At 38.5% G+C, this 13,596-nt stretch overlaps 1 protein-coding gene across 1 annotated transcript in view; it reads right to left on the minus strand.

Moving 5' to 3' along the window:
- Positions 1-524: 524 nt before the first annotated feature.
- The window catches only part of TDO2 (tryptophan 2,3-dioxygenase), a 40,970-nt gene continuing 27,898 nt past the window's right edge, over positions 525-13,596 (minus strand). The window contains 10 exon segments of the mRNA XM_088827855.1: positions 525-1,751; positions 1,753-1,852; positions 3,711-3,801; positions 4,622-4,701; positions 5,899-5,956; positions 6,531-6,642; positions 8,404-8,511; positions 9,971-10,157; positions 11,473-11,600; positions 13,213-13,283. Of these exon segments, the coding sequence (XP_088683981.1) occupies positions 1,701-1,751; positions 1,753-1,852; positions 3,711-3,801; positions 4,622-4,701; positions 5,899-5,956; positions 6,531-6,642; positions 8,404-8,511; positions 9,971-10,157; positions 11,473-11,600; positions 13,213-13,283 (986 nt within the window). The 3' untranslated portion in view covers positions 525-1,700.

A 13,596-nucleotide genomic window follows, 5' to 3' on the forward strand; every position in this document is an offset into this window, starting at 1 on the left:
CAACCTACTCCAGTGTCCTTGCCTGGAAAATTCCATGGACAGAGGAGGCTGGCGGGCTACAGTCCACGGGGACGCACAGAGTCGGACACGACTGAGTACACACACATAGTACATAAGTGGTCTTGACATTTACATAAGAATTAGTGATACATCATTTGAAAAAATCCCTTCCAGCTGTATAACCTAGCACACCAAGAAACGAGATAAAAATAATTAAATAAGATTACTTATTAAAAGAATAAGTCTTGACAAATAACATTTATTTTCAAACTTCCAAGGCATCTTGGTGACAGAACATCCATTAACATATTTCTTCATTGCTTCTTGAGAAAAAGCAAAAATTGTAAACTTTATCCCCATTAAACAGATAGGAAACTGGGGATTAACCTCGTTGTGTCAAAATAGGTAATTAATAGATGCATTTACTGTCAAACTTAAGGGACTACCACCTGCCACCATGCTATTTGTCTTTGGATTTTTCAGCTTAACCACCATCAGGTACTACATATGTATACACACACACATACAGGCAAAAGCAATTATATGTAATTTAGAGAGAAACTAGACAGTATGATTCTTATAAGAAAACGTTGCAATTGAGACCAAAAAATAGTTCAGTTCCATCAAGAACCTGCTTCTTACAGAGATAATCACCCTAGGTCAAGGTTACTCTACATCCCAAATATTTTTATAATATTTTCATAACAGAAATTCCACTAAGTATTGCCAGGCCATGCTAGAAAGAGAAGAAAGGAACTGATCTAAACGGATCCAAACTGATCTAAACTCTGGGTCTCACACTTTTCATGACAAGTGAACTTGGTCATTTCTTAGTTTATCTGTCTCCTGTCTTCTGGAAAGAATACCCCTGGGCACCTCAATTCTGCCGTGCCTTAGGGTGCGGTCTGCCTCCCAGACCATGAGGCTTGGGGCTGGGAAGAGCACTTTTCCCTCTGGGAGTCTAGAGGTGCTGAAGCATGGATGCAGCCTAAGGACAGAACTGGTCCACAGCAGGGAAGAGCAAGGCCAATCCCTACTGAAAATGAGAGGTGAAACCGAGTTTCCCCCAGGTGCCAGGAACTGAGGTCTCCCGGGCCCGCATCCATCCCTAGGGGCTCCAAGCTTCCCAAGCTTTTCTCACATATAGGATCTCCTGGAGTAACTGCCCAGTGAACCCCTCGAAGTAAGTTTCAGATAGATTTCTGCCCTTGGCCACCAAGAGTCCTAACAAATGCAATCAATGTTTCTGAAAGAATATATGTCAAAAAACAGTTTTAATACTTGCAAAAATGTTTTGACTGAACACCTCTTTGTACAGAATGACACATTTTATTGCATAAAGTATTTGAAACAGCTGAAGTTTACAAGCTTACAATGTTTGAAATGAGATAACCATTACATTACATGGTTACATTAAGATAAGTACTAGGACATTGTTTTTAACAGGAAAACACACTATGTACAATGTTATAATTTAACTGAATTTATCTTAATGTTTAGTCTGTTATCACAAACGAGGTGATAAAATTATTTCTAGGTTTGAATCAGTGCTACAGTGCTATATGTTTAATATATGCTATATATATATATATGTAAGTAATATATTACATTAGGACTCTGTACAGTCATGAAAATTCATAGAAAATTTTTAAAATGCAGACTGAGAAAGCAATATTCTTCATAGATTTTTGCAGATGATTTTAATCTGATTCACTGCTGAAGTAAGAGCTGTCACAGTATTCAGCCGTGTAAAAGGAACTTATGAATGACTGGGTTCATCTTCGGAATCCACTGTCGGGGAACCAGATATGTTGAGAGATTAAATAAATCTACAAATACCTTGTACCTGTCACTGTAAAAACACATATATACAGATGTTTTAGAATTATTGATATGAAAGATTTTTTAAATTTTCAAATAATGACATTTTGCCATAAATAAATTTCTATATTCTAGCATATTATATATGTAATGTGTTGTAAATATCAAGTAGTGTTAGTATTAAGATTGCTTCATTTTTATTCCATATCCAAAGTTTATGTCCATAAAACAATATTACGTGTTTCAGTGATGTGGACCACACTAGGCCAGAACAAAACCTAGAGTTATTACTGTCATGCTACCTTCATAAAGATAAGGATGTGTTCCTGTTTCTGACTTTTAAAGGGTGGGATGCAAAATAATAAATTGAAAGCAAACAAAATTCCCAGTTGTTCATTGGAAAATATTTACCACCTGTAAAGTAGCTGCCAAGTAACAGACATGAGTGCATTGATATATTGAAACACCATCTTAGATTATATAATAAATGTCTGTAAGAATGGTTTTCACTTTTAAAATTGCTTTTTTGTTAGCCAACTATTTTCACTTGCATTTCACTTGCAGAAGAACATTTGTCTTTAAAGGGAGGAGGGAGGTGGGAGGGGGTTCAGGAGGGGGAACTTATGTAAACCCGGGGCGAATTCATGTCAATGTATGGCAAAACCAACCAATATAATATTGTAAAATAAAAAAAATTAAATTAAATTAAAAAATAAAATTTGGGTTCATATTTTGCTGTCATTTGCAACTCATGTGACCTTGGTCAAGTTTTCAAAAGCTTAGTGCTTTGGTTTCCAATTCATAAAATAAAAACCACAATCCCTTCCTCTCACCAGAGCCTTGTGATGATTTAATGAGAAAGTGACACACTAGGAAGGTGGTTTGTGTTCACTATTCCCACCACCACTGATGGGTGTGCTCATTTTCTATGATCATTTATGGTTTCATGCTCACAGAATTTATTTCCAGGAAAGTAGAAAATGTGTAATGATTATAAAAATTCAAACTAATAAATTTTTAGAATCATTCAATCTAACTTTTATTCCTGGGAAAATGAAGATGTATAAAAATAATGAAAACTGAAACTGTGCATTTTATAATTTAGTCAATCAGGTGATAAGATTAGGGATGAAAATAGGTGAATTACAAAGAATTTCAGGGTCACTTTGCTGTACAGCAGAAATTAACACAACATTGTAAATCAACGATACTTCAAGAAAAAATTTTTTTTTAAGAATTTTAGAGATTAAATGTGAACACCTCATTTATTCTTGAGCTAATTCTCCTTTCCCAAGGGGCCATATAAGTTTTCCAGTTTTCAGATGTGTCTATCTATCTATCTGTCTATCTATGTATAACATTGGGAATGCTAAATAAGAAAATGAATGTCCTTGAAATCTCTCTAGCATGTTTTGAGTGCTCAGTAAATGTTACCCTCTTTCCTTGTAAATAATGTGAAACGGGCACTCTGGAGACATGGAAGTGATTTTTAATACTATAAAAGTCATTTCAGTAAACAAGCTGTGTCATTCATCTGGCCAAGAGGACATTGGTGACATTAATGATACCTGTTTTAGTCTAGCCCAAACCTGAGGGAGAATGAGTTGAAAACACTTCTCCTTGGGTTAACTTGGCTCCCTCCCTCACAGGTGATGAAAATATTGGTACCATTCCCCCTCTCATCCCAGGATCCAATTGATGACCATCCAGAAATAAGGATGTTTATAATGATGTCCAAAAGCTCCTGGAGGAATTCCTTAATTTAAGGATAAATGTGTTTCCAGCAGTTCAGACAGGAGCAAGTATAAGTGACTTGCCTAGATAAAGCACATCTCCGTGGAGAAACAGGCGCTGGTGGCCCCGCGGAGGTGAGGGGGCCGCCGGCTTACCTCACGGTGGAGCGCAGGTACTGGTACCCAGAGGACCCGCCGGTGCCCGCCTTGCTGCCGAGCATCCTGTGCACCATGCATACGTGGTTATCTAGGTGAACACACACATTAGCTCCAGGGCGCTGAGGAGGAGGGGTCAGTACAATTATTGCCTTTGAGAAAAGTCTCCCCTTTATCATTCCCAATAGGAGCTTCGCGTGTGAGCCGATGCGGCACAAGCGGAGGTTGCCTGGCGCTCCGCCTGGTCTGGGCTGCGCGGTGCATCCATTCTTTCCTCGTATTAGCTCTTGGATGCCAGGGCGTGGGGTGGGGCACACTGTGACTTTTGTGAGCCCTTGTTCCTACAACCTTCATGGGGCCCTTCCTCCATTAAAATAAAACTACTGGCATATACTTTCAAATTATATTGACCCAAAGAGAATACATTGCTATTATAAATTAAAACATTTTCTTTGACCTAAAGTTTACTTTTTCCTTCTGATGATCCCTGGTGGCTCAGACGGTAAAGCGTCTGCCTGCAAGGAGGGAGACCCAGGTTCGATCCCTGGGTTGGGAAGATCCCCTGGAGAAGGAAATGGCAACCCACTCCAATCCTCTTGCCTGGAAAATTCCATGTACTGAGGAGCCTGGTAGAGACCACGGGGTTGCAAAGAGTCAGACACGACTGAGCGACTTCACTTTTTTTCCTGATGATCAAACACATTTTCCTGGACCCCCAAAGGACACGTGAGCCCTGAAAACTGCCTGCCATGTGCATTGGGTGGGTGTCCCTCAGAGAAATTGCTGAGCTGTTTTCTCACAGAGTAGCCCAACCCCCCAGCACACAAATACATGCACAAGTGGAGGACAGAGGGGCAATGGGGGCTTGAAGGGGAGCAGGGTTGTGGGTCAGGTTGGGGGGAAGGGCTTACATCTCCACTTGGTCATGAGTGAGTCCACATCCATGAGGAAAGTCAGCAGCTGGAAAGGGACCTGGAACCTGGGCTCTTCCCTAGGGAACAAAACCACCATCATCATCTGGACCATAAACATGTCCAGCCAAGTCCAGTGTGTCAGAACGAACACATACTCTACAACCTGTAGGGCCCCAAACCAACATCCCCTTTGCCTCCAGGGAGCTGTGACAGCTTGGATCACCCTCCCAGGCTTAGGGGATAACACAATTCATCTTGCAGTGTGTGTTTAAAGATTCTAGAACATTCCTTGAAGTACATGAAATAACCAGAGTCACATCTCACCCCCATTCTCATAAAAAGCAGACACAGACACCATCTCAGGTTTTCTAGCCAATAATAGTCAGAAACTTCTTCCAGACAAGAATATTAAACTGTGAAAACAAAGACTGCCTGTTAAAACTTCCTCTAATACATATATAAATATATGTAAATAAAAGTATATATATGTATATTTTATATATATTTTAAATTGATATATATAATTTTATTTATATATATATATTTTTTTTTCCATTTTCATCACCTTTGTCAACTCTCTCGGTGTATTTTCTGCAGAGGATACATAAGCCTGAATGGCATATATTTACTAAGAATTAAGGAAAACAGTCAAAAGTGTTTTCTATGCTGCTGCTATTCTGAAAAATAGGTGAGAGAGGATTAAAAAACTAAATGAATTCAAGTAAGATACGCAGTAAACATAGATTTTTTTTTTCTTTATACCAGTGTGGCATCTATTGCTCTGACACATTCAATTTATGAAACACAAAGACGGGCCTCAGACATGGTGGGCGGTGATGACAATTAGACTTGAAATTGCAGAGCAAACAGAACAGCAATTTACACGGTGCTTCTACTTCATTTTTTTTTTTTTTCATTTTATAAAACAGGAATAACAATGTCGTTAAATGACAGAACCGATTTCATGGCTAAGATTCTGAGACAGATTCAACTTCGGGTCCTTAGGACACAATGTCACAGAATTTAATGAAAAGGATATTTGATTAACTTGTGTGTGTGTGTTTTAACCCATGACAGGGATAACACTGGACTCTTACTATTTAAAATAAAGAAAAACCTCATGAAACTTCACAATTATTTTCTAAGCTTTTCCCCAAATCTAAATGACTTTTTAAAAACTATGATTGCAATGCATAAGCTTTATACTGGATACATTAACTATATCTACTCCTCAACTTTTTGCTTCAAATTATCTTCTTTTGATTTGTTTTTACCTGTAAAAATATATCATCAATGCCCCCTGAAGTGCTTTGTATGACAGCCGTCTTTCTCCTGCAAGACATGGAACAAGTTTTAACTTAATAGGGAATTTAAGGCACTCATGTTAATTTGGCATCATCACCTTAAGTAATTGTTCATGTTATTAGAAAATACTGTGAATGTTAGTTAAATATTTAATCCCTTAGCTTGAATTTGGAAAACTATCATTTAAAACATTATTTTAGCATTAAATTTTAAAAGACAAAATAATGCATACATGTATATACACACACACTTTAAATTGTCAAAACTTTTAAATAGACAGAGTTAGAAATCATGCAATAAACAGCCACAGACAAAAGGACATGCCTTTTTTCCTCTAAATACTTAGTTCCTGTATCATTTCTAAATATCTCCTTGAAAATAATGCAACTAAATTATAGAATTATAAAGTTTATTAAATATATTTTGTCACTTTCAAAAAGGAAAAAATTGATAAAGATAACTTGCAAGATAAATTTTAAAATTCCTTACTTCTATGAATGGAAATACCAATGTCCATTTTATCCCCTCAAAGTAGGGTTTGGTATTTTGGTCTCACAGTCTTATGTTCCAGGGGAAGGATCCTCTGAATAGAAATGCCTACCTTTACTAAGGAGATGCTCATGACGTTTCTCATCAAATAAGGACAGTAATACCTCTTTCTGCTTCTGAAATTCAGCTATTTGTTCCTCCTTTTCCTCTGACTCTTCCTTAGCCTGTGGGAGAAAAGCTGCATTAATATTCCCAAGAGAAAATAAATTCTTATTTTAGAAAATACTGCTTGTGAGAAATAGACTAGCCCAGGTGCAGAAAAGGTGTCCCTAGGATATGCACTGTATCATCTAAGACTATAGCTTGGAAATTATGAGCCAGGCCCTCCCTCATGCCCACTGCCCTTTTGTTTACATTTAAATGATTTGCTAAACTCAAATATTCTTTTCATAAATGTCATGATAAATGAACTCGGGCAAAACTGGAGTGACTATGAGTGGTCAATAATGTCTAATTTTAGACAATTATTTGATACAGGGAATAAATTAATTTCACTTAGGAAAAGGGAAGAATTCCTAGTCAAAGAAACTACTAATTCTACTGAAATTATATCTTCAGTGCAGTATTCTATAAATACAATTCCTTAGATATTTTCCAGTGTTATATTTTAATTCATTTGATATTTATTGATTTGTTTAAGGAAATTTGCATTTTCCTGCCTTCAACACATGCTCTACTTAGAACTCAATTACTTGAAGCAAAAATCAGTTACTCCAGCTGACTTCCATTTACCAGATCAAACATATCATGTAGTCAGAATGTGTGTGCCTTCTATGGCCAGTGGACTATTAATTTATTCAGCAAAAGTGAGGCTAGTGATAGAGAAAAAAATGTGAGCAAAAACCGAGTCCCCTGATCTCTATCTGGTGGGACTGAAACACTGAAAACTTGTTAAATTACAATCATACAACTAGGTTCATCTGTACCATTCCTCCACATATATGCATTAATATAGTTTATTTTTCCTCTTTTTGACTTACTTCACTCTGTACGACAGACTCTAGGTGCATCCACTTCTCTCCAAATTACCTAATTTTGTTCCTTTTTTATGGCTGATTAATACTCTATTTTATAAATGTACCACATCTTCATCCATTCTAGTTGATAGACATTTAGGTTGTTGCCAGATTGTGGCTGTTATAAACAGTGCAGGGCAGGAATAGAGATGAACATGTAGAGAACAGATTTGTGGACATGGAGGGTTGGAAACAGAGGGCAAGAGAGCAAGATAACTTGGGAGATTGGGATCATATATACACTATGCATGTTTGTGTTCAGTCGCTCAGTCATGTCTGACTCTTTTGTGACCTCATGGACTGTAGCCTCTGCCCATGGGATTTTCCAGGCAAGAATACTGGAGTGGGTTGCCATTTTCACCTCCAGGGAATCTTCCAGACCCAAGGATCAAACCCACCTCTCTTGCATCTCCTGCAGAGGCAGGTGGATTCTTTACCACTGTGCCACCTGGGAAGCCCTATATATACACTACTATAAGATAGATAGCTAGTGGGAAGCTGCTGTATAGCACAGGGAGCTCAGATTGGTGCTCTGTGATGACTTAGAGGGGTGCAATGGGGGAGTTGGAGTCTCAAGACAGACAGGATGTATGTATACATATGGCTGATTCACTTTGTTTTACAGCAGAAACTAATACAACATTGTAAGACAACTATACCTCAAACTTTCAGAAAAAATGAAAAATGTCTATTTGTCTCATCTCCTCAAAATCTTACCTACAATAAGCTCCTTCATTTATTTTTTATTACACATCAATAAAATGAAATCACTCATGTAATATATTCCAAGCAGATGCACATGTAGAAGAATATAAGGAAAATGAAAGACTAAGAGAAAATAAAATTAAAATAAAATCCCCAAAACTTCTTCTGTAGTAAACTTATGTTTACTTATGGTTTCACAAATACCTGAATCTTTGTGAATTCTTCTTCCAAACCTTTGACAATGTTCTTTTCAAGCTCTCCCCAGAAGTTAAATCCATGCGGCTCTAAACCTGGGGTTCTTTCCAGCCATGCCTGAAGTAAATATTTTTCAAGTGAATACATTGTAAAATTTAAAATATGTAAAATGTTTTGTAATAAACATCTATGAACTTGAAATATAAAGTTTTCCTGGTTTTGAGGGAAATGTCAATACATCCTTAATCATTTTCAATTTCATTTTCAATACATCCTTTCCTTTCAATTTCTGCAGTCAAATGCTCTACCACTGAGCTATATCCCCTCTCCCCTTCAATTTCTTCATTTATAAAACAGCAGTGTTTTTATCTCCTAATCTAGAAGGCAATCATATTAAAAATTTACTTTTTATTAACAAATTATTACAGAAATCCCAATTTTGTTCTATAAATCTATGAACATATGTATATGTTGTTTTAATGAGGTATACTGGTTTATTCTCAAAATAGTTTATGTCTTAGGAGCTGAAGGAATCATAACATATATAATTTGATTTGCTCTAAATGCAAGGACACTGTGTACTAAGCAACTTTGAAATCGGCTAGCTACTCAATCATTTCAAGATTCCACAGGATTTTTAATCTAGAAATAAAAACGAGTCCATGCATCTCTGTGAGCTCTATGTAGCCTATTCTTGGTTTTGATTTTAACTTTGTGATTCTTTTTCTATAGCCATTAAGTGGCATTAATAGTATACTAACCTAAACCTGTATTTACAATGCCCAGGGGATTAGTGAGCAGAGCATAAACTGCTAAAAGAAAAAGTTTAATTTGCAAAATAAAAGCCTTTGTCCAGGAAATCAAGACTGTACAATCCTTATTTAATAATTTTCTTGCACAGAAACTAATAATTCCTCAGGACCACGTACAGACCCACAGAGAATTAGATATGACTAGGGGAAATTCTGAAGGACAGAACTTTAGTGATGAACCTTAGTGATGTAGTTTAATTAAGAAACATACTCAACTTGTGGAACTTTTCAATTATGGAATATTTTAAAGTAAAGCTTATTAAATAAATAACCATACCCAATTTAAAAATCAGCTAATCCAATACTAGTTGCTTAGCAGGAATGTTTAAAAGGATTGTTTTAATAAGATATGAAAGTGAAGTCGCTCAGTCATGTCCGACTCTTTGCGACCCCATGGACTGTAGCGTACCAGGCTCCTCTGTCCATGGGATTTTCCAGACAATAGTACTGGAGTGGGTTGCCATTTCCTTCTCCAAGGGATCTTCCCAACCCAGGGATCGAACCCAGGCCTCCCGCATTGTGGACAGACGCTTTTCCGTCTGAGCCACCATATTAACATATCATTGACTATAGAAATATCTCTGAAGTTCTCAAGAGCGTTCTTAATATTTTAATTAGTAGAATTTACCAGTTGAAGTATTTTTATAAATCCATTCTTCTCTTATTTACAACAAATGCAACCCAATTTCGGTAGGAGTTTTGAAGTCCGGATCTCGCAGAAGCTCAGTGAACGGCTGAGCGAGGCGTCACGTTCGCGCACGCACCTCCACCAGCTGCAGCAGCGTCCTTTCCTGCTCGGACTTCAGCAGAAGCTCGTTGTCCTTCCCTCTGAAGTTGTCGCGGTAGTGTCTTCTGTTGTAAGGGACCCTCAAGCTCTGCAGAACCCCTATCTTGTTTTCTAACAGGCGGAACTGCAGACTCTGGAAGCCGGACGCCGAGGATAAGTACTCTCTTTGAGAACAGGTCCCGGGAGAGAAGAGCAGGGGAAGATGTACATTGTAAATCGCTGTAACACTGGCTTCTTGGGGAGGGGGGAAGGTGGTGGTCATGTGACTCTGAAGGTGTCGCCAGGCACAGACACACAACAGCCCAGGGCTGAACCCATGACTTGGACTTGATCCAAATCAGGACAACGAACTCCTAGCCATCATCCTCTCCGCAGACTGATGTTTGTATAGTTTGTGAAAGGTCGTATGTGTACCAATGTGTATTTATATCTGTGTATGTGTGTTCACATGTGTACTTATGTATACACATGCATGCATGCACATGCATATGTGTATACTAATTTTTTTCCTAAGATAAAGTCAGATGAACATTGAGCAATACTTCTTATTCAGTAGTGCTAAAAGTCCCTTTGTAAATTTTCTTCCGTTTCTCCTTAAAGTTCAATTCTCAAAGTTCAGCACTGCGAGACTCTACAAGTGAAATGAATGGGGTGTTGCCTAGCACAAAACAGGGCATCACAAAATGTGATTACTCCCACCAGGCACAACCCTCACATCCCATAAATGTTCTCCCTATAACTGGTACTAAGACTTCAATTCGTTAAGTATATACTAAAAGGAATTCCACTTCTTTTCATTGATTACCAACTATGTAGAAGACACTGTTTCTGCACCCCATGCTCTTAAAATTTCTTCTCAAATCTTAGTTATGAAAAATGTTTTCTTATAAAATTTATAGTTTGACTGCTAAACATTCCATAATAACCTAAGTGGGAAAAGAATCTGAAAAAGAATAGATACATGTACATGTATAACTGAATCACTTTGCTGAACACCTGAACCTAACACAACATTGTTTTAACTGTAGTCTAATATAAAATAAAATTTTAAGACACATAAAAAATAAAATTTATAGTTCAATCCATAACTTATGCTGTCAGTTTTGGTGACATGCTTCTTTATATATCATTCCTGTTTCTCTTGTACTTTTGGTTTTTAATCATTTAAATTTAGTTATGTGTATTATATCAGCCTTTTAAGCCAGTTTGCTAAGCTATCTAAAATCCATTTGGAATAAAACCAGGGTACACATGATGAATTTAATTTAATGAATCCCGTTATGTTCATATGCAAAAGGAAGAGATGAAATATTTTCAATAGCCACTCAAATGCTTCGAGATGATGGCTCACAAGTGCTCACAGTGATAGAGTGTCAGTCGGACCAACTCCTTAACGCCACACAAAACAGCAGGCACGTTCTCTCTAGCCCATCAGAAGGGAAGGGTAACCCCTGCATGCTGGCCAAGCCACGTGCACACCTGAAGTCGTTGAAGTCCAAGGCTGTCATGGTCTCCAGGACAGAAAACTGCTGGACCAAGAGTTTGAGGATCACCCCTACTCGGTGCATTCGGGTGACCACCTTCAGCATATTCCTCTCATCCCTGACCTGGGAGTTAAGAGACAAGACACTGAGTAAACAACCCTCAATTCTGGGACAGACTAAATAGAGCATAAGTGACAATGCACTGGCACCCCACTCCAGTACTCTTGTCTGGAAAATCCCATGGACCGAGGAGCCTGATGGGCTGCAGTCCATGGGGTCGCACAGAGTCGAACACGACTGAAGAGACTGAGCAGTAGCAGCAGCAGACAATGCACTCCTGTGGATGTTATCTCTACTTTAAAGAGGAACATTTGCATTAAAATGTGCCTTGCTGCTGCTGCTGCAAAATCACTTCAGTCGTGTCTGACTCTGTGTGACCCCATAGACGGAAGCCCACTAGGCTCCCCCGTCCGTGGGATTCTCCAGGCAAGAACACTGGAGTGGGTTGCCATTTCCTTCTCCAAAATGTGCCTTAGGTAGATGCTAAACTAATGGCAACTCAGAATTGTTAGCAAGGAGTATCTGCAACATTAAAATCATTTTTTTCTTTAAAACTAGAAAAATTCTATGGAAGGACAATTTAACTAAATTCTGGAACACAACTCCCACTGATTTCAAAACAAATGTCTCTCTTAGTTTTGCTCTGAGGAATAAAGGTTAGAAGAACATGGAGACTTGTGGGTTAGGATTAAGCAGACACTTAGGTTCCTCTGTTCTGTCCCAAGGGCAGGAGTTGCCATGGAGATGGATGGGGATGAAGTTCACTGTCTGAGGATGGATGTTCTATCCTTCCCAGCCCCCTGGGCACAGGGGCTCTGAGCTAGAGAACACAAGGCTGTGCCCTGTGTCCTCCAAGGATGGAGGAAGGTACATGTGGGAGAAGTGGGCTGGGAGGGAAGCTGCGAGAACATCACCAGGATTCTGACTCTTCCTTCTCCCACTCTGCTCCTCCTCATCCTCCTCTGGTTCATCCTCCTCATCTTGTCTGTTCTCTTTCCCTGTCTCCACCTCTCCTCCTGTCTCACCTCCCTCATGATTGCTCCTATCTTCCCATAGCAAACATTCATTAGAAATACAATTCTGGTAGCTATTGATTAAAGAATCTACATTAGCTGTCCTGGCAATCCACCGTCATTTGTAACAACTTGTTGCAGGGGGGAAAAATTGATTTCCAAACAAGGGACTTGAAAATAAAATTTGAAAGGAATCTTAAAGCAAGGGCATGGTGATAATTACACTGGAAGAACACTACTAAACTCTCTACACTGCTGCTGCTGCTAAGTCACTTCAGTCGTGTCCGACTCTGTGCAACCCCATAGATGGTAGCCCACCAGGCTCCCCCGTCCCTGGGATTCTCCAGGCAAGAACACTGGAGTGGGTTGCCATTTCCTTCTCCAATGCATGAAAGTGAAAAGTGAAAGTAAAGTCACTCAGTCATGTTCGACTCTTAGCGACCCCATGGACTGCAGCCTACCAGGCTCCTCCATCCATGGGATTTTCCAGGCAAGAGTACTGGAGTGGGGTGCCATCACCTTCTCCAAAACTCTCTACACTAGAAACTTTTTTTCCCCTTAAATACTAATTCCACCATTTGTTGTTAAACTTTTCCCATTAATAATATTTTCTACACTCTCAAAGAAAAGTATGAAAGCAATATTGTGACATAGCAACTCACATGGCCATTCTGAAAGATCTCACGAACAGAATCTAATTCCCACAGGATCTGCTTAAACCAGAGTTCATAAGCTGCAAGGAAAAGATCATCATCAGTCGGGAGCCTTTTGACCATAATTATATGAAAGGCAAGGCTAACACATCGAAAGAAAAATAAAAATGTAATTTAAATGTCTATAAATGCCAACATAGCCCTATGTTATGCTACAAACATGTATTAGTGATCAAGTTAAAATAGCCTCCTTTTAATGAATATTTTAATATGTCAGGTATGTTATCTATATGCTTTATGTTATTTTTGAACTGATTTCTTTCAACAAAATATTGTAAATGTCTGTTGGGATACAGCAAATAATCTTATCTTCCCATGTGGAAGCTGGAGGTG

Source organism: Moschus berezovskii, chromosome 19 (genome assembly GCF_049115385.1).
Source record: "Moschus berezovskii isolate FMDL1 chromosome 19, NW_MosBer_1.0, whole genome shotgun sequence".
Taxonomy (NCBI): Eukaryota; Metazoa; Chordata; class Mammalia; order Artiodactyla; family Moschidae; genus Moschus; species Moschus berezovskii.